Source organism: Solea senegalensis, linkage group LG21 (genome assembly GCF_019176455.1).
Source record: "Solea senegalensis isolate Sse05_10M linkage group LG21, IFAPA_SoseM_1, whole genome shotgun sequence".
In the NCBI taxonomy this organism is placed as follows: Eukaryota; Metazoa; Chordata; class Actinopteri; order Pleuronectiformes; family Soleidae; genus Solea; species Solea senegalensis.
The window spans coordinates 2,037,350-2,059,206 of record NC_058040.1 but is presented as its reverse complement, the minus strand read 5'-3'; the positions used below and the strand labels follow the sequence as shown (position 1 = coordinate 2,059,206).

The window sequence follows — 21,857 nt, the reverse complement described above, 5'->3', positions numbered from 1 at the left end:
AAATCCTTTAAGATGTTTAAAACAGCAGTGTGTGGTCGTCTATATGAGCAGCAAAGATGCACCAACAGGTGAGATATATCCAAATTCTTAAATAAGACTGCTTAAATGCCATGGGTTTGACATATTACCAGCGGCACAGCTGATTACAGCTGGACAGTGACGTCACTTGCCTTTCTCCTGCTGCTGCTGAAGTTCACTAGGAAACCGTAGTGTTCCCAAACGGCAGAGCTGAAGGAGATCAGGGCTCCTCAAGGCTTCTCCTCACTGGCATTCTCCATACGAGGCTCGCCTGTGCTAATGTCACTTAATTTAGCTGCTCATCTCGCGTACTGTTACACTCCTAATACTACCCATTAAGTTTGTTTAATCAACTTTAAGATAAAAAATGGTTTGCTTTTTATAGCCTGAGGAGAAGCCTTTGATATGTACGTCAGGCAAGAGTCTTGTTTGTGGAAAGTCCAAATAGACAAACAAAGAAGAGGTTTGAGAGAACCATGATGTCACTAAAGAAACACTGTAGATCAGTGATTCCCAAAGACTGGGTCATGATCCACAGCCATGGGAGAGGTTTTTTTTGGTCATACATTTAACATACATGAAATGAAGCTTTAATTAATTAACCAAACATCCCTTGGAAATGTTTCCTGTACCAATTCAAAATTATATTAGTTGTTTTCTGCTCTGGATCAGTGATAGCTGTCAGAGTATAGAGCAACATTTCACTGACAGCATGATTTACTGCGTGATTTACAGTATGATTAACATCCATTGATTCACTGAAGAAAACACTCATTTTGTTTATTTGTGGATAAGAAAGAGTCACATTTTTAAAATGTTTTTGATATTCTGATGAATAACACTCTCAGTTACACACACTTCACAGTAATGAGAGATTGTCACGTGTACAACAGCAGTATACTGCTTATAATCAAATGTAAAAATGCATGGTAAATGTTTAGATCATAGTACAGTAACTGTGGGAAGTCAAGTTGTTTTTGTGTTAATGTTGCACAGATGTGAGCACACTTGGATTTAAGCCTTTTACTATAGTGTTGATCCTGACACAGATACACTGTAACTGGAACCTTATCACTTATCAGTGAGTCTCTTCCTCTCCTCTCCTCTACCTCCCAGTGAGGAGCTGAAGCTGGCCTCCCAGAAGTCGCAGCATCTCGAGGAGGTAATGACCCTTCCCATTTTTCACATAATGGAAATACTTTCCTTCATCCTGTTATAGCCATGGATGTATTATAAGAACTGGATAGAGCTCCGCCCATTTGGCTCCATTAATTTCTAATAAACTGTGTTACTCCCATAATGCCTCCTGGCTCGGCGCGTTCATGAACAGCCAAAGGCATGATGGGAGTAACACAGTAATAGATTTAATATAAAATGTTTTTTTTAATAATGTTATATTTAGTATTTTCTATATTTGTAATGTCTTTTAAAAATGTTCATCCGCCTCAGCTCGTCATTTTGGGCATATACTGTATGATAATAATCAAAAAAAAACTAAAAATACACAGTGTACATTGTGATGTACATTTTTCTGTTAACTTTATGTTGATTTGACATCATCAAACTTATAGGTAAACACGTTTTTACACAGTTTTATTGCTTTTATATAGTATTCTCCAAATATAATAATGACAAAAATTACTTTTTAAATCATTTTACCAAAAAATTCCAGTGCATATTAATTGTGAAGTTTACAAATAAAGCTCACTATTATGATTATTGTTGTTATCATATTAATACCATTCTTAAATTGATATTATATTAATATAATGATCATAAAACCAGAAAAGCTGCAGACTCATGATCATATTATTAGGAACAATAACAACGTGTTCCAGATTCCAGTCTCCTCTCCTCAATGAATCCACACAGCAACTTGTTAATACATCGATAAAAAGTTTGAATAAATGCGAATGGACAACGATTAAATAACTAATACCTGCTTCTTCGTAATATCTTTAAAATGTAAAAGAAAAACACCCCATCGCCTTAATGTATTCACATTTCCCATAAAGTTTTCATATCGTACGTTTCTGTGACAGCACCGCGTTCACGATATGCCACATGGCTGCACTTTGGTGTGCTTGTACACACCTGTAACATTACTCTGGGAAATAAGGTCTTTCTGGGCTTTTTATGGCCTTCAGGAAGGTTTTACAAATATGAAACTCCATGAATTAGAAATAAGTGCCTTTATATTTGTTGTTTTTGCCTCTTAGCACAATGATGATCACAACAATCAACAGCCAGGCATGGCCACCAGGTAAGAGATGAGACATTTGAATGTGTCCTTCCTTTATTGGTCATGGTCTGACTTTGTATTTAGTAGAAAGTCTCTCTCTTAGTTCTCTCAGTGTGGCGCATTGGTGCCTTTTGAATATATTATTTAATGTATGGTCTAGAGTGTGTGTCAGTTTGCAGATGTCATTATTCTGCATCTGCTTGGTCTTGTGAACAAAACTAATGTTTACATCTGAAAACAGGCTCTGTGGAGCAATACTATCAGACCTGACTGAGGGAGTGTGCTGTAATTGAAGATGGCATTTAGAAATCACATTCCTGAGACTGCTCTCCAACATAGGAAGTATAGTATGTGGAATCAACCATGGATAATGCACCCTCGTTCACTAAGGTCCAGACGTTACTATAATAATATATAAATATAATATAATATAATATATATAAATATCTGAAAGGACATTTGACATTTTTCTTATTTTTGATGTTACCTTTATTTTGAGCCTGGAAGCAAAAGAAGCTGTGAAAATCACTTTGTCGTCTCTTTTTTTTATACTATTATTATCAGAGGAGTCAAACATGGCACCACTGCTACAGAGCAGAGAATGAGAAGGAAATAAAAGCTAAGCAAAGATCATGAACCCACTGTCACTGGTGTTCTTCTGAAGGCAGCTTCATTAATGAGCCACAACAGAGGCAGATGTGAATTTCCAATGACTTCTTTATTCATTTTAAAAAAGAAAACCAGGAGTGTAATGAGATACCAGAGATTAATAATCCTAGTTTACTATGATTCTGAGTATTATAACATGTTTTTTTCTTTCAGTAATTTTATCCAGTGTTGTGTTTCAGTTTTATACACAGTAGCACACTTGTTTTAGTTGCAATATTGTATACTCATATCTTATATAGTGTCATTGTGATTAGAGCTGAAACAATTAATCGATTGTTAATCGATTTACCAAATTAATCGACAACTATTTTGATAATCGATTAATCGGTTCGAAGCTTTTTTATGATTAAAACAAGATTTCTGATTGTTTAAGCTTCTAAAATGTGAGTATTTTCTTCATTTCTTTGCTCTGGATAACAAAAAATCATTAAAAGTTCATTCTTTTGGTTTGTGGACAAAATAAGACATTTGAGAACATCATCATTTCCGAGTTTGACGAACACCGATCAACAATTTTAAAGGTTTTATGATATTTTATGGACCAAACGATTAATCCTGAAAATAATCCACAGATGAATCGATAATGAAAATAATCGTTAGTTGCAGCTCTAATTGTGATATTATATAATAGTGACTTGTCTGCTCAGCTGTTTTTCATGGTGCCAATGCAGAGAGAACAACTCGGATCAACACACATTAATCCAGATTAACTCCGGATTAACTCCTGAAATTAGAGGCAAAGTGTTGTTGACAAAGGTGAAACGGTCGACACAACTTACGCCGTTTATAGTGCAAATGTTTGATTTCTCCACAGAGAAACCATTTCTAATCAGGAAACACAGGAAGAGATCCATCACCAGAAATCCACTGGAGCCTTAATCTCAGACAAAGATCGGGAACTGGAAACTCTGAGGAATGAGGTGCTCACTCGTGACTTTCTCTGCGTTTTAATATCTTGAAAAGTCTCTGTTGAACTGCAATTATTATTATTATTATTATTATTATTATTATTTGCTCTGTTGGCTGCAGATCGCAGTTCTGCGAGGAGAAAACGCCATGGCTAAGACCCTGCAGTCGACCATGGAGGCTTTGGAAAGAGACAAAGCTCAGCTGCAGAGCCGCGTTCACAGTCTGGAGCAAAGGCTCAAGGGAACGAAGGCATCAGAGGAGGAAGACAGCGGAGCGCCACTGTCAGGTGAGAAGATAACATTTGGAACATTCACACTGCTCTGGCTTCTGGTTTTGGACCTGTTTAGTGACTTGTGGCGTGTTTGTGCAGGACATGCAGCTCTGGAGCAGCTGAGGGAAGAGAAGGAGTTTGCTGAGGGACAGGTATGACTGTCTCTCAATACATACTTAATGCTGCTGTCAAACCACTTCATGTTCCTGCCTCTCAGTTTCTCCTCTGTGTCCACGTGAGGGTGACCTGTGTCTTCACTGTCTGTGCAGATCAACTTCCTGAACAGTGTGATTGTGGACCTGCAGCGCAAGAACGAGGAGCTGAAGATCAAACTGAAGAAGCTCGCGCTGGCTGAGTTCAACGGCAACGAAGGGACTGATGGGTAAACAATAACACACATATACAGATATACAATGTGCACTTATAAGATAGTTCAGGAAAAACACATTATAGCCACAGTTTCCCTGATTAAAATCTTGTGCTAGTCAAATATGTTTATGTTTACCTGCCATTATCCAAACACTGCTTCTTTTACCGTTAATAGCACTTGTTTCACAGTAAATCAGTCGTACATTTACCATTTACTTTTTATTCCTAGACTATTAGTGTGCACCACTTAATAACATTGTAATTGATAACATTGGATACGTATGCGTCCATGGTTCTTCTCTGACTTCTCTCTGGAACACGATGGAACCCTGAGTTGACACCACTCCCAGCTTGAGGTTGAGCAGTTTTCAGTTTAAACGACAATCTAAAATATCTCGTCTCTTTGTTGCTTAGTTTCGACGAAGGCGTGTCAAAGCAGGAGAAGAAGGCGACGCCCCGCCTCTTCTGCGACATCTGCGACTGCTTCGACCTCCACGATACCGAGGACTGTCCCACTCAGGCCCAGAGCCCCGACTCCGTCCCCCACAGCACCTACCATGGCAAGGCATCAGACAAGAGGCCCTACTGTGACATCTGCGAGGCCTTCGGTCACGCCACGGAGTCCTGCAATGACGACCAGACCTTCTAGAGGCAGCAGAATCTCTCTCTCCCTCTCTCTCTCTCTCTCTCTCTGTCTCCCCCACTGCATTCTAACCCCTTCATCTTACACTCCAGCGTTTCTTTCCCACAGTCCAGCCCAACATGGCAGCACAGTTCTCCATAGTGTATTTTTATACTTGTATTTATGCACAGCACTAGTAACCACTGGTCTTTACTCCGCAGCTCTTTTCACCCAGAGAGAATAAAACTCTTCTGTGACGCAGGCTGCTCGTCAAAATACGCTGCTTCGGTGCAATATTGTTTCATGTTTTTGACAAAAGGCGTTCGTCTTCTGCACTCGTCCTCTCTAAGAGGTTGTTTTTTTTTGTTTTTTTATATTTTGATGTCTTTTAAGGCTTTATAAGCAAATATTAGCAAAAAGCACAGTTTTGACTGAAGGTGATTTGACTTTACACCGCCGTTCTCAGAGAGTGACACTGCCACGTCAAACATTTTATTCACGTTTTATTCTTTGTGATATTTATAAAGCCACGTCTTGAAGGCCACTTACAAGAAAGAAATGATGGAAAAAAGAGAAAGTAATGTTTTAAAGAGTCAAAGAGTCAAACGTTTGATCAAAAGAGAAAGTTTTAATATTTCAAGCCAGCAATTTGGAATATTTGAAGGGTTATGAGACATCTATACTGTATATTATTCTCAAAACACTAACACCATTTTCTTGAAATATTTAACAACTTTTCATTCGCTTTATTCTTAAAATATGAATTTCTCTATATTTTCACCTGAAGAACGATAAACATTCCGACTTAACTCTCTTTAAGACTGTTAGAAAAACATTCTCCACACATAATGACACATTTATTGAAATGTAATGTAATTGTATTCTTAAAACCATGTGACTGAAATCTTATTTTAATATTTTAACCTGAGAAATATTTAGTGGCCCTAATATTCTGCCCTCTGCCTCAATGTTATTCCATTTCAGGAAGCTCAGTATTGACCGTGGTGACCCCAGAAACAGTAGCTTTGACACACGTCGGTCAAATAATTCTTATTTTTCTTGTGTCATGTGACCACAGTGAGAGCCGTTGTGGAGATTTTCAGTCCGATCTCACAATCTTCCTCCAGAAGTCTGATCGCTTTTTCCTTCTTTTTCTGTATGGAGCTCCCCCTACAGTTTCGGAGTACATATTTTTACGTCACCACCGTAAACAACCGTCCGTCCTCCACCCTCCCTTCCCCTCTCCTGGCCATGTGCATTTGTCAGAGTTCCCACTCCTTGGTTGACATCAAGGTCCTGGAAATGACATCAAGGTCTTTAAATTCAAGGACCGAGATGGTAGGGCAACTCAAGTGATTGTCTTTTGGATCTTGGTTCAAAGCAGTCTATTTTCTTTGGTAAAAGATCTTTGAATTTTCATTTCCCAGGCATCACATAATTTGCTCTCTCATTGTTCGGCCTGGAATCTCAGACCAACAGTGGAGAGAGACGGTGGACAGCATCCACAACACCGCTAGTAATGACGACTTGACTTGATTTGTTCTGCGTAGGCCTAGTCTACGCACATCAAGCAATGCAGGGCATGCATTTTGCATGCTACTGTGAAAAATGATTACCCCAACCCTTCGCTCGCTCGGTCAGCCAGTCGTTTCCTCTTCCTCGCTTCCTCTCTTCTCTGCTTCTTTTGCACTGGCTCTGCCATGAGTAACGTCTAAAATAACGCTATCACTGCCTTGATCTTACAGCCGGTACCTGGCTAGGGTGTGCACGTGTGTGTCGTGCCGTGAAGCAATTGGTTTTCTGCTAACGGACGCAGTAGGGGATCGAAAACTCCAGAAACTGCTCCTAAAAAGAGCTCTTATTGTGATTATTTTCTCTGCTACTGTTTCCAAGGTCACATGCGAACAAACTGTTTTTTTTCTCCATTAACCTTTGCACAAGTCCGACATGTACATTAATGTCTTTTAGAGGATTCTTTGTCGTTATTGATGGAGTAAATTCATTCTGTTATTTATTGTCTAATCTGCCACTAACCAGTGATATTCCATGGGGAAAATAAGCTAGCACTGATACAAAAATATAACCTGCATAGTCTGTACTGGGACGACTGTAGTTAGTTAGTGTAGACGGGCTTTTCTAAAAGCATCAGCCTCATCAGACCAAACTGCACAAGCCCTTGACTCGCTTCGATTTGCACTGTCCACTTTAAAGGTTCAGCAGAAACAAACAGCTCTTTAATGTTATCCTTCAAATGTTTATTTAAAGGTTATTTTTGTTTCTTACTGCCCTCTTTAAAGCTAAAGTTTGACATTTTTGGGAAATGTTATTATTTGCTGTTGCATGACGAGGTCTCAAACTCAAATGGGCAAGACTAGATGCTCAGTGTCCTCCAGGTCATTTGAATTTGAGACCCCTCTTCTAGAAGATGCATAAAAGAACAGCTTTAAATTTTATGGTAAATGCTATGTGTGAGATAAGCGGAGCACAAACCCAGTATCATACAATTGTTGGCAATCTTTTAAAGGTCCAGTGTGTAAGAATTAGTGACATCTATTGGTGAGACTGTAGACTGCATCAAATGGAAAACTCCTACAGCGAAATCTTTTTCCGAAGAGCTTCAGGGAACAGCTCAAAAAAACAAAGACATTGCTTGAAGAACATATAAAAGGCTTATTATTTTAAGACTATGAAAGAAACCAAAGTATTTTTGTTTTAAAGTGATTATGTACTTATTCAAACATACTTATGGATAGTTTATGCAAGTTACATACTGGACCTTTAACATGCTACTGCTGTGTTTACAGGTCTGAGGAAAAAAGCTGCATTAAGCCTTTAAAAATTGGGGAACAACTTATGTAAAATTTTGATCAGTATGATTAAAGTTTGAAGTTTAAAAAGTAAAATTAGAAAAGTGGAGATTGCACTTTTGTTTGCTGCTTCTCAGCTCCAGGCTACATTAGCTGCTACTAGCTAGCTGCTTGTCAAGTTGCATTGTGCATAACACAGGCAGCGGTTTTTAATCGTATATAAATAACCTCAGCAGTGAACTTGTCTTTAACAAACAGACAAAAAGCCAATGGACAAAATTTCCCTCCAAAATACCAAACTATTCCTTTAAATCAACCCTGTACAGAAAACCCTATATTTTGACTTATCTTGTTCTGAAGCACACTTTTGGATCATATTGAATCTCCCAGTGTAACCGTGTATATAATCCATGACTAACCACTGACACGAGTCTTTGTAAATACTCCCAAGTGTCCACAGAAGCGTGGAACAACAACAAAGCTTATATGTGAACTACATTTTATTTTTCTGCCCTGTTCTTATAAAAGTGAGGGATAAATACAGAGCCAGTTTGTATAGACTTCAAAACATTGTGTACTTTATAAGTGATGTCTAATTATTGACGTAATGTTTTATATATGTAACAGTTTCAGGCTCCATCGAATCACAAATGGTTTCCAAATGTCCAGACCATTTTGCAGATGTTGATGTGATGTGTCAAATTGTCACTGTTTTCTATGTACTGTATACTCCTGAGCAGTCCAATAGAAATGCTACCAACAACAACAATTCTCTTTGTGTTCTTGAATTTTATATATATGTGTATATATATATATATATATACACACACATATATGTATATACATATACATACACACACCCAAATGAGTTCAACGGTCTAGAAAACATCACATTTTGTAAATTTTATTAAGAAAACAAAACCATTGGACATGATAAAAACCAAGCACTACTGATGGAATAAATAAGTCAAACCAAACCATAAATCTGTACAAGATCTAAAGTGAAACAAAAAATGGTCCCGTGGAAAAAAAAACATACAAGATTTTTATCTCACAGCTTTTTTTTTTTTTCCTTACACACAGTTATGAGCAAACTATAAGCGATCAGCTCGATCGGGTGAGAGCGACAACGTGAATGAGATTTCTTTGTCTTAAACTGAGTGTGTACATAATGCTGTTTAGAACTGTTAATGTCAATACAATAGCATTTTTAAGTTCCAGCACTGCTGGACTGGGAATGAGGTATATGCTAATCCATCCTCTAAACTGAGACAGTTGTCATTTTCATTTTTCTTTAAAAAAAAAAAATTCTCTCCATCCATGTGAATGTTGATTTGCTGAAATCAGATCAAGTAACTCTGGTGTTGTCATGACCTTCTCCTGTAGCCCCCTGTCGTGACATCATCAGCCAGTGGCCGCTCAAAAAACAAAACCAAAAGATGAATTCGGGTGAGGTCAAACATTAAGAGGTCGCGGGTCTGAATCCGTACGATTTTTTTAGATCGAGTCTGCACAAAACTAAGAGCTTGACGCCACGCGTGTTTTGGATTCAGCCCACAGACAGCACCTTGGAGGAGGACAGGAGCTAAAACGCAGAGACGAGACATCCGAGGGTCAGAGAGTCGTGACACACCGGACATGTACAGAGATGAGAGGCCGAGACACACAAGTGGTGGCGCTGAAGTCGTGGTGCCTTCAAATGACGCGTCGCATTCACTTTTTCAGTTAAAGCTGAAAGGGGTGATTTTGCTATTATTCGGCCTCTGGTTCGCCTTTGAGCAGACGTTATGTTACATTATCTGTAATGCTACATCCTTCATCTGAAAACGGGCTCCGTCAAGCAAAACTATCACACCTGAAAGAGGGAGGGCGTTTGTGTGTATACAGTGGCAGCGCAGGGGCAGGTGAAAACAAACTCCAGAACTATTAGGATTTTTCATGGAATCTTCTAGCATAACGTCGCCTTTGTCCTTACAGAAAAAGACACTTCCTGTGTGGAGCAGACAGAAACTTCACAATGGTTTAAGTGAGTTTTTACGTTTTTAGGGAGTTTTGGTGTTGCCATTGTTGTTGAAAACAGCTTTTTTGAAACAACTTTACCAGTTGAACTTTGTGTTTAAAACCATTTACTGCTGTAAATGGCTTTGCATTTAGCTTTGTATAACTAGAATAGGGGTAGTATTTTTGAAAATGTGTGCTTCACAACCTCAGTTTCCCCTGAGTGGAATCTTCATTCTTTTTTTGTTACGTGCCCACCAGTGACACTTGGTCAGAGGCTTGAAACTGCAACGCTAATTCCGCAATTTTTAGACCCGCTCGTAAGGGGACAGGACCTCATTCCCAGAATGTAAACAGTGTCCGCCATCTTTGCTAACAGTTATGCTAACAGTGTCACTGATGAGCACGTAACAAAGAAAAGAATGAAGATATTTCTCAACTCAGGGGAAATTGAGGTTGGAAAGAGCAATTTTAAAAAAATATTACCCCTATTCTAGTAATACAAAGCTAAATGCAAATCGGTGAAGTATTCCTTTAACAGTTCCCACTCCAACAACTCCCTTATTCCCATTTGAAGGCACCACACGTATCAGCAACTGTTTTCTTTTCTACTTGAAAGTGGGAAAAAACAATAACAACAAAATATGCCACCTGAAGTTAAACACAGACCAGTGACCAGGGAATTCTGACATATCAGGTTCTACAAGATGTTCAGAAGACAAAACTACATCAATCTGTGAGTAGTGTTCAAGTTCCAGTCTCAAACGGTTGGAAACAAACGTGATTGAAATAAGCCGGATACCACTCTGTGTCTGTGAGATAAGGCTGTTAGCTTAGCATCAAGACTGCACACGAGAACAGATAGCAACACTTCAGAAGCTCATTAAAATCTTTCTGTTTTCTTCAGGAGGAAAACTCATTTCATGCATTTATGTAATGCTGTGTATTGACCACTTTTAGTCTGTTGGAGTCAAGCTTGTCGTTTGCCCTTGATTCCAGTGCAGTTGATGCTAACAGTAGCTTTAGCAAACAGACACAGGCAGTCGTCACATCAGTGTCATTTTCAGGCTCGGTGAGAAAACAAAATACTGAACTATTCCTTTAACTTCAATCAAACAGTTGCAGGTGAATGTAAATATCGGACAAAACAGTGAGGATCTTAAGGCAAAAAAAAAAAAAAAGAACAAATATGGCACTAAGATTGTAAATTCAAAACCAGTTTGACCTAAATCATATTCAAACGCAGCAACTCAAGGCACAACTTCAGGAGCGACGCTAATGCTATGCCTGTCTACGCTTCTTATCCAAGAGTCCGTATTGTGACCACTATCATCATCTTTCTCCGCTACAAACCAAACTAACCTCTTTTTTGTAAAAAAACAAAACAAAAACCCAAACGTGAATGGAGGCGTTTTCATGGATAGAGAAAAAAGACGTCCACTACAGCAGCAAATCTATCTGTGATCGATTGTGACATACCATAACAGTGCATTGACCCTCCTGAGAACAAAAACCCTAAACATATCCTAAACAAATATAGAACATTAGTCTAACAGGAGGCGAATCAGGAGGACTGAGGCCATGTGGTCTCCTCTCTGGCTGCTGATCTGAGACCTGGTTAGCCTTTAACCTGAGCTAAACCGTTAGCAGTGAAAACAAAACGGTCTCAGAGCAGCAGCGTCTGGGATCAACCTCATCCTGACCTCAGATCCCCATGGTTATAAACTCTTCTAGTCACAGATGCAGGTCAGGGTTTGTGGTCTGGCCTGGCGGTGGCTGGACTGGGCCAACAGCGCTGCCTCTGGTCACAGAGGGGATTGCGGCCTGGGTTCAGAGCTTCTCTTGGCATTAGTGAAAAAGTGTGGAGAAGTGGAAGGAAGCACGGAGGGACCAGTGAAGAGAGGTAATATCCGTTCTCCCTCTGTGGCAGAGGAGTGTTACGGCAAAGGTGGCAAATTGCAAAAGGAGGAGGCGGAGTCAAGGTGGAGGGGAGAGAGGGAGGAAGAGAGACGTCCATTCTCCCTGTGGTGTTGAAGGTGGGGAGAGGAAGAGGAGTGGGGGGGGGAGAGCCAGTGTGTGTCCATTAGCCCTAAATTATCTAGACTTAATGGAGGGAGGAGATACAGAAGGGAAGGAAGTAAGGAGGAGGGTGAAGGAGAGAAAATGACTCAGCCACACACGTTTAACTCTCCTCAAAGTCCTGAGATGAGGACTCCTGTTTGCTCTTCTTGGTGGGCGGAGCCTCCCCCTCTAGGTCCTAAAAACAAAAACACAAATGAGGACACACATTGAAAACTACTCAAGTTTTACATAATCATCGCGTTTCTATATTCTAGTTGTTCGTTTGCAGAGTGGGGGCAGCTGATTAGTGCGAATTGGGGGGTTTTGACCAGAGAATTCAACTAACTTTGTTCAAAATCCTCAGATAGATCAAAGACGGACTGAGAAGTTTTAATACAGAATGGATTTAAACCTGCAGACATGCAGTAAACACATTGTGACATGTGGTTCTTCAAGGACAGCTGGCTATCGCCATCAGTCCTGTTGTAGTTACAGCTTGACTGCGTCTGTGACTATATATATCCGGTGAACATTCACTGGGGCCTCGGGAGCATCGCATACACATTAGCAGTTGTTGTAGCAGCAAACATCGGAGCAGCAGACAAAGAAGACGCTCGTGTTTCTACCTGAGTGGCTTTGCTGTCTGAAGAGTCCTTCTCCCCTGAGGATGAACTGTCTCTCTTGGCACTTTGTGCTCTCTCTGAGGTCTCTGATGAAGGGATGCTCTTACCTGGAGATCAGAACAACACCACATCAGAACAGCAGCAAGTCTCCCTCTCTTTCACACTGAGGCCTTAATACACAAAAACTCATAGACATGGAGCATTAAACTGAATTCAAACTATATACTTAAAAAAAAGAAATAAAGCTACAGAATTAAACAAGCCAGGGAGAATATAGATAATAAAATAAAATTTCTGTAAGTTCTGTATTGGTTGTATACGTGAAAATGCAAGGGTAGTGTTTTTAAATGTTTTTCAATTTAGGAGCCCCCAAAAATAGCATTTTAGGGCTCCCAAAATACCAGCTGTCTGAATCAAAAGCTGAATCAAGGATGAGCCAATGCAATATGGGCGGTATCGTATGGCCATCCTTGGAAATGATAAAAATCCTTTGCAAATTCTCCTAAACTTGCTCTTGTGCGCAAGGGCCCGAAAACACAGATGGAAACACACTTGTGTGTAATCATCACCACCACAATTTGACTATTTTTTCTTCCGACAAATTTCATTCATTAACTTTCTGAGTAATGAGTCTTACAGTTAGAATCATTCGTTGATGGTGGCAATAAACAGTGTAGGTGATCTGCTGTGAGTCTCTCACACTTTGATGACACTGTGTGGCCATGAATGGTAACTGCAAATTACACTGAAGACAAACTCATTCATTCATTCATTCATTAAAGCCGAATTAGAAATCCATTTGTCTTAAACCTTTCATTGCGATGTTCTACTTTAACATCGCAGTGCTTTAACTACGTTATTCTCTTAAATATTGGGAAGGGTTTGATCTGAAAAATGACGACTATATAGCGACACAAAGGAACAGCATTACTCTAGCGTTGAGCTGGTTATTTACAGTGTTTTTTCCACTCTAAGGAAAAGTACCCATGTTGCCTGTGGCCTCTTTTACCAATTCAAGTGCAAGGGACACACAGAATCATCCACTTATGCTGACTTCATTTTTAGAAAGTCTGTGAGCGCACAAAAAAATGTCAATGTGTAACTCACTGACTGTAAACTGTATCCCAATCGGAGACAAAAGTCATGTTGGATTGAAAATGTCCTTTTTAAAAGATGGAGATTATTAGCCTCACATTTGTGCGTGTGTACTTGAAGTAAAGTCCTCATTTCAAAGGCTCTAGTTAAGGTTAGGGGAACAAAGAGAATTGCAGTTGGCTGAAACAAATGCATGTAAAGCCCATTTTCCACCTCGGCACGACACTGGTGCTACAACTGTTGGCTGGTTTTCCACTACTGAACGTGGGCGGAGTCATCACTGCACGGCTACGTTTTACACGTGACTCACAAACGAGTGAGTAGTGACTTGTAAAGCAGTTGTTTTCAGTGTAACTGAATCATTAGAATCAGTTCATTAACATTATTTGTTCAGTACTTCCTCCATGACCGGAGCACAGAGTCCGTCTGACACAGTCACTGAGCTGAAATGCCGGTCGCGATCAGCAGTGCTGTCTCTAAATACACCAGACTCAGGACTGTTAAGTCTTAGAGCAGGTACTAAAAAAAGTATCGGGTACCATCGCTTGTAGAAAAAACAAAATAACCGTGCCGCGCCGAGGCGAGTCAAGCTCCCAAGTCAATGCAATGTCCCATGTTATGATGTTTTATTTTCCGCGATGATACAAAATGGTCGACGGTGACCAGATCTTTGACAATGTTGGTGTTGCTTTGTGTGTGATTGTCTGACCCCTCTTGTTGTCTGGGCTCTGGTCTGTCGTCTTGGCCTCGCTGGTCTCACGGTGGGACAGTACGGCGGGTTCTGGGGCAGGGCTGGTGCTACAACTGTTTTCCTGTTTCACTGGGGACGAGTCGGCGATGGAGCTCTGGTTGCTGTTGTCGTCTGGCAAAGACAGAAAGGTCGATGTTTTTATTTCCACATTCTTCTTTGACACAAACAACACTTTAAAATGAGGCTGTGAATTAAATGGTTGCAGCTACTTTGACAAGTATAGCAGCAGCACTGATGCAGTCATTGTCATTCAAAATAAAAAACTGTAATACTTCAGACAAAAAGTATCCAGATTCATTTGGAGGGAAAATGTAGATAGAAAACCTGTGTTTCCTCATCAATTAAAGAATCTAAAACCAGTAATTGATCTGATCTGGTATCGGCTGTGTTGCACTGGGTGACATGTTCCTTCATCACCATGGCTCAAAACTCTTAACAGGTGCAAAATATGAATGACTCCACTGCTGAAAATAGCCCTGAGAACACGCACCATTTATTCCTGTTAAAAACATTAGCTCAAGCTGCTGCAAGTAAGCACTAAGCTTTCTTTTAATTAAACTATTTGCAAATTGTTGAGTTTTTTTTTTTTTTTTTACAGTTCTTCAGTAGAAACTAATGGGTTTGAGTCTGAAAAGCCCAGGCAGTACAGATGAGTTCAAAAGAACTGAGACAGACAAACACAATGGGATTTTTTTTATCAAAAATGTAAAGAACATTTTAAAAGCTTTGTTATTTAAAGTGCTCGGTACGTACCATGCATGTCCATCATGCCTGGAGAGGAGCTGTTCTCTGGAGTTGTCAACTCTGAGCCATATTTCTCATCTTTGCCCTTCTTTTTATTCTTGTTTTTCTACCGAGGAAGGAGGAAAGGTTTAAACACAGTTTACAAAAACAAATTACATGCATTACAACATGTTGTGTGAGACAAATGACAAATGCTGAGCTTGTAGAAAGTAATGTGCAAATTATAAACAAAGTCCTTTTACTGTCAAATATTAATCAAATATGATATTTATCATCATCGTTCCAGCGTCTCATGTGCTGCCACTCATCCTTGCACTATTTGTTTTTAATCACCAAGTACAGTTTAGAGAGCAACAGTTTGACTGATATAGGGTTTGTGCATCATATATTTATAATTTGCTTATCTTTGATTTGCCCGATTGGCCAGAAAAGTTTCAATTTGAACTTGAACTTGAAAAATATTAGTGCTGCCAGTTTTACGCATTATTAACAGTGTCAAGGTTTTTATCGCAAAATAAACATCATTTTTGGCCGAGCAAATTTGTTTTTTTCACATGCTGTTGCAAGATATGATACACTTTTCTACGTTGATAAGAGCATTAAAATTAGAAAAAATAATGGGACAAAAAGAAATCAAGGGACATTTAGAATAGATAAAAATGTGCGATTGACTGCGATTAATCACGAGTCAACTATGACATTAATGCGATTACATATTTTTATCATTCCACAGCACTAAAAAAAAAACTTAAAGGTTCATCAGTTCTTTTGTTCAGTTCTACTTGATTTCGCTTTGTCGTCTTGGTTTCATATTTTTCCAAGGAGCTTAAGTGAGCACACTGGCAGTTATATGTGTGACAACAAAAGAACCTGATTAGACAGACAGTATGTGGTTAAACGTGTGTGTGTGCGTGTGTTAATGTCAGAGAGGAGGCTGAACTCACATCGTCTGATTTGGGCTCCGTCACTGGAACCCACTTGTAGATACGAAGGGACGTGTCTCCAACGGTCACCCATTTCTTCTCCCTGTGTATGAGATAAATAAACGAACACAGATGACTGAAAGCCCTGGGAGTCAACTATATACACATACATATGTGTATATAACAGACGTTAAAATAAAGGTGCTTTATGATTCCTGATGGGATATTATACAAATATGAATCTAAAAGCACAAGTTGAATGAGTTTATTCTTAGGCTGAACGTTGTTTTCAATATCTGTTAATGACTCCACTTAGAAATAACTGAATGTTTAGCCTCTAAAAAAAACCAAAACCCAAAGCCAGTTAGTCATTTCAAATGGAATAATTCAACACAATTTAATAAGAGCAATTTAATTTAAGCAATGAAAAGTTTTATTTTATGTAATAACAGATCTGTCTTTGAATATATAAAAAAGCAAGTTATAATAAATACACATTCAAATCAAAACTCAATTCCACGAACTAATTATGTTTCTACATTAAAGAGGGTTTAATTGCAAGGTATCACACGAGTTGTGAGGCTCAAGGAAAATTTGATGCCATTCCGGTTTTCTTACATTTTTGTTTTTAACTGTCAATCCAATAGTTAGCCAGACATTGGATATTTGTAACCCACAGTTATTTGATCAGAAAATAGTGAAAAATGTCTATTATACTTTTGAAAAGCCTAACAATGATATTAAATAATATCCAACAGATGGACTCCCATTTAAAAAAATGTGACTAAGGCAAGATTTTCATTATTAATCAGCAATCATTTTTACTTGATTACATCCATGGTTCTCAAACTGTGGTATGTGTAGCACCAGTGGTACGTGAACTTCCTCTGGTGGTACTTGGAGGGAAATCAGAAATTCTCAGTCAAGCAATGTTGCAGTGCTACAGCAACAATGACGATGTGTTTATTTTATCAATTTAAAAAACAAACACACAAAATCCATTTTACATTTGCCATAAAGCGTGTTTAACTATTAAAAAAGTGTACATTTAGTGTATTAGTATTTAGTGAAGCAGTGTGTGCCGTGTTGGCTTTAAAAAACTTAATGTACACTAAATGTACCTAAATGTGGAAGTCACTTGTTTTTATTAACTTAGAACTCATATGTTTATAGGAGTCAGATTTCTAAAATAATAATGAGTTTGTTATTACCAGAAAAGGAAACAGCAAGTATAGATATTATGTAAAGCAGTTTCTTATATTTTGACTTTAAAAACCTAAATGTAACTGGATTTAGCATAAAAGCGTGTGGAAGTCTCCTGTTGTATTAACTAATGAGTCAAATTTGTAAAATAAGAATGAGTTTGTTATTACCAGAAAAGGAAAAACAGCAAGTATGGATATTTTGTGAAGCAGTTTTATTGCATTTTGCCTTTAAAATGACAATAAGTGGGATAGGTATAGTAGCTTTCTCTAAAGTAACTTGTCTGATGATAAACAGAAAAAAAGGTTGGCTCAGAAAAAGAAATAACCCTAATAAACGCGAATAATAATCTAAAGTTATCCCAAAGTATGTTTAAGTTTGATAAGTAATTTTGTTTGAAAAGCAAAATTGATTGTCAAAAACTAACTTCTACTCACTAGTGTGAGGACGTTCGATTTTACCACCTGATTTAAAAAAACAACAAACCAATAAATGCTGCCGCGGGGAGGAGTTTCACGCTTACTAACACAAAATCAGCAAGTGTTTGATAGTGAAGTGAGCGGTTGAGAGTGAATTACAATGCCTTTGTTCTTGTGTTAAACGCTCAGTGACTGTGCGTGTTCATAGCAGCAGCCATGCACTACAGTAACCTACTTCCCTCTCCCAACCCCCACCGCCGCGTCTTCTCCTCTATCAGAGCTAAAGGGCGACTCAAAGCGCTTCATTTAAAACTCCACACGGACTAAAGTGCTCCGGCTCCACAGCGCCGTCGTCAAATTGTTTCAGACTCGACACTTTTATTGGACGTGTCGGTGCCGAAGCGGCCGCCGCCGCGAGCTCAGCGGCAACGGCGGGCAGCAATGGCTTCATGTGACTGCAACGAAATGGCTTCTGGGTTGAACCCTCGCCGTTAAAATCTGCGAGAGCTCAGAGAAACGGACACACGGGTACATGAATGAGACGCCGGCGGGGCCGGGCGGCGCTGAGCTCCGCACTGGTGCGCCCCAGTGTACCTGAGCTGCAAGTACATCTGCCGTTCAACAAACCCGTCCTTTAATTTCTTCCACTTTCATCCCTCGCTCCGTCTCGCTCCTTCCCTCTCCTCCCCCAACAAGCGAGCCTTTTCTCGTGTTAGATAACCGAGCCTTTTTCTTTGTCTTCTTACCATTTTCGTACTTTCTCAATGGCGGCCATGACCCGCTTGATGTCATCTTTCGCCCTGCTCCGGGTCTCAGCTCGGACCGACCTGCCCGACATTGCCGCGGTGGTTATAATATTTTTAAAGCTCACCGGCAGCTCAGACACAATGCAAACAGTAGAGCGCACAGAAGAGCCACTGCGCATGCGCGGATTGATTCAGCACGGAGACGGGAGGAGGCGGGTGAATGCTGTTCCAGCTTGCACTGTAGAGAAGAGGTGTGTGTGTGTGTGTGTGTGTGAGAACAAAGAGAGAGGGAGAGGCGCTGCAGGTCCTCTGGAATAATGCTACCACACAGCCCGCCAAAGTTTAGATATTGTGACTGTGTGTGAGGTCAAACTTTAATAGATGTTATGGTTACATACATATAGAGATGTATAATGAACAGCCTACAGAAAAAGAACACAAACAACTTCCTCTGATCCTCTGCTATGAAATGGCCTTTAGCAATGGTCAGCAACTGGTGGCCCGTGGGGCAAAATCAGCCTGTGAACATCAATATCTGTCCCGGCAAATCTGATCTTCATCTTAAATGATTTGCGTATCTTCTCAAAAAAAAATACAAATCGAGGTCAGAGCTTTTATTCTGAAAAAAAATCAAATAGATTCTGTCACTACAATTTACAGTTAACCTAAACTAAATGTTTGATTTGAAAAATAAAAAATAAATAAAAACACTACTGTTGTCATGTACAGCCAGGTTTGGGGAGAAAATGTCCATAAAATAACTACTTGCATATGTTAGGCTCACATTTACTTGCCGATCCATGGCCTATAAGATGAAGAGGATTTCATATGCTCAGGTGGATGGGTCAAACTTTTCATGTGGGAAATCTGAAGAAGAGTCCGGAAACTGAAGAATCTGCCTCCTATTCTACTCTAGGCACAGTTCTGACCCCATACAAACATATGTAAGATTAGATAAGATCTAATAAGTCCCTTATTAATCCCGCAGTGGGGAAATGTACATTGTCACAGCAGCAAAGACAGTAGAGATAAAGATAAAAAATAATAAACATGCATTTCCACATGTGTCAAAGTACAGTATAGAAAGATATTAACAATACAACTATAACAAGTTAGAATAGAATGTACATTATAGACAGTTACCAGAATATATACAGTATGGGCTTGATATTTACAGTATAAACAAGGGTTGAACATGATATTGTATATGTATATAAAGTATATTATATATATTGCACGTGGGATGACTAACTTGTTATGTGTGGTCTACTGAGAGCAGTGCTTGTTGTTGCTGCAGGGAGGAGCGACCTGCATAAATGCTCCATAGACATTTGGGATGTTTCAGTCTGTCACTGAAAGAGCTGCCCAGTGCTGTGATGGGGTCCTGCAGTGGGTGGGAGAGATTGTCCATCAGAGATAGCCGAGCAATCATTCTCCTCTCTCCCAACACCTCCTCTGGGTCAAAGAGGCATCTGCAGCTGAGATGCTACTGCCCCAGCAGACCACGCTAAGGTCTTAAGGAGTTCTCCCTGAACTCCAAAAGACCACAGTCTGCTCTGACCCTTCCTGTAAAGTGCAGCAGCATGATCAGACCGGTCCAATTTATTGTTTATATGAATACTCAACTACTCAACTGGTGTTGGAGGAGAGTGTCGCTAAAGAAATCATAACTTCATTGTCTTGATGTGTTGTCTGTAATGTAACATAAAAAATAGGTTTGAAAGACTGCTTTTATAGAGAGAAGTGATCTTTTGGGATTCAATATCAGTTCTCTGTCACAACAGATAGTTTGCCCTGGAGCTGCGTAATGTCTATTCTAGTGTTTCCCAAACTTCCTGTATTGTGACCCATGCACTGAAGATGGCAAACTGTTGTGACCCAAACCACAATATAAAATATGCCAAGAGTGAAATATAAAATAGTGACTCCTTTACAGCCATATCTGAAACACCTTATATCATTTTGAATTGGTAAACAAATCAGTTCCAAGATATGTTTGGTAGATTCATTAAAACTTAGCTTTATGCATGTTATTTAAAACATATACAAATAAATCTGAACTAAAAGGTGGGGGGAATTCTGGGCTCCCCAAAAAAATCTCCTGCATCTCATCTGTGGGTCCCGACCCAGTCTTTGGTAATCGCTGGTCTCAAGTCATATACACTCAGTTGTCGGTTTATTAGGTACACCCAGCTCAAAACTAATGCAGTTAAAACAACAGTCACAATAATTTTGTTCAACAGCATTGCATCTTGTTGTTGTTCTAATATTTTAGGATTAAAACATAAACACACTGCAGTTGGATTAGCAGGCTACAGAGCCCCAGACATGACATGGGAAAAAAATTAATTAGTTCCCACAAAATAGGTAAAACGTGCGCACAAAATACTAATTTGTTCCTACGAAATAGGAAATATGTGGGCATGAAATGCTAATTAATTCCCACGAAATAGGTAAAACGTGAGGGCCGAAGCTTCGGGATCGACAGAGATAGCGTGATTGAGTTTTATTTTAGGTTGGAAATTCTGTCCTATGAAAATATTTGAATTAATTTCTGTATTGTTATGACACTGATGTATATAAATTTAATTGACAAAAAATCTAATGTTTATGTTCTTTCAATGACAGTTGTAGTATGTCTAAAAGTCCAGCTCATGCTTAATGCAAATTACAATAGTGCTCTCTAGTGGTGAAATTTAAATCTGCAATTGTACAGAGACAATTTAGGCATTCCCCCCAAAATTAATTTAAACTTTAGCAAATGAAAATGTACCACTATTCATATTCAAGACTTCACCAAATAATACTTTTGCTGAATTTTTTCCTCTTTAAAAAAGTAGACATAATATTAAAACTAGTACTGGTCGTGGTACTCGCAGTCATGAAAGGGCCCTCGCGTCCCTCTGACCTTTTTGACTCACTCACAAAACACAGTGTAGTTACTGGGCATTGTCTGTTTTAGATGATCTATTTCCGAACATGTTGAATGTATTGCGTTATAGAGCACTGGATGTATGGCCAAGTAAGAGGGCACTTCCATTTGGAGCCGTTTGGGCCCCTGGCGTTCATGCTGTGAAAACAGTGAAAACCGCAAGGAAAACTTTGTTCTTCAAGTCAAGTCATTTTAAAACAAAAATGGTAAGATCTAAAAATGAACTTCAATTTTTGCACATTGTATATGTTGGGCCAGACTATTGCTCTGTGACAATTTTCTATCATCGAATTAAACATTTTAGATAATGAGACGTTTGTGTCTTTCACTGTATACACAAGAAAAAGACAAATAAAATGTTATTGAGTCAAAGCTATGATTCATTTTATATCATTTTTAGTAGTGCTATAAAGTAGCAATAAGTGTGCAAAGTCACAAAATAGAGGGTCTTTCTT

The 21,857-nt window shown here is 39.2% G+C and overlaps 2 protein-coding genes and 1 long non-coding RNA gene across 4 annotated transcripts in view; 1 reads left to right on the top strand and 2 right to left on the bottom strand.

Moving 5' to 3' along the window:
* The window catches only part of clip1b (CAP-GLY domain containing linker protein 1b), a 30,135-nt gene extending 24,374 nt beyond the window's left edge, over nt 1-5,761 (top strand). For both annotated transcript variants that reach the window (XM_044011788.1, XM_044011787.1), the window contains 7 exons: nt 1,135-1,180; nt 2,238-2,281; nt 3,744-3,849; nt 3,959-4,124; nt 4,209-4,261; nt 4,379-4,491; nt 4,893-5,761. In XM_044011788.1, the coding sequence (XP_043867723.1) occupies nt 1,135-1,180; nt 2,238-2,281; nt 3,744-3,849; nt 3,959-4,124; nt 4,209-4,261; nt 4,379-4,491; nt 4,893-5,127 (763 nt within the window). In that variant the 3' untranslated portion in view covers nt 5,128-5,761. The remainder of the gene's footprint in view (nt 1-1,134; nt 1,181-2,237; nt 2,282-3,743; nt 3,850-3,958; nt 4,125-4,208; nt 4,262-4,378; nt 4,492-4,892) is intronic.
* A 16-nt stretch (nt 5,762-5,777) lies between these two features.
* LOC122758015 lies at nt 5,778-21,081 on the bottom strand. The gene is made up of 3 exons (XR_006358112.1): nt 21,065-21,081; nt 10,708-10,711; nt 5,778-6,323 (listed from the first exon to the last, which is right to left on the bottom strand). It is a non-coding gene; the product is annotated as an uncharacterized LOC122758015 (long non-coding RNA).
* Nucleotides 8,796-18,649, bottom strand: bcl7a (BAF chromatin remodeling complex subunit BCL7A). Its single transcript, XM_044011796.1, has 6 exons — nt 18,471-18,649; nt 16,124-16,205; nt 15,189-15,285; nt 14,394-14,546; nt 12,593-12,696; nt 8,796-12,162 (listed from the first exon to the last, which is right to left on the bottom strand). The coding sequence occupies exons 1-6, from the start codon at nt 18,647-18,649 to the stop codon at nt 12,088-12,090; spliced, it is 690 nt and encodes a 229-aa protein (XP_043867731.1). The 3' UTR covers nt 8,796-12,087.
* Nucleotides 21,082-21,857: the final 776 nt, after the last annotated feature.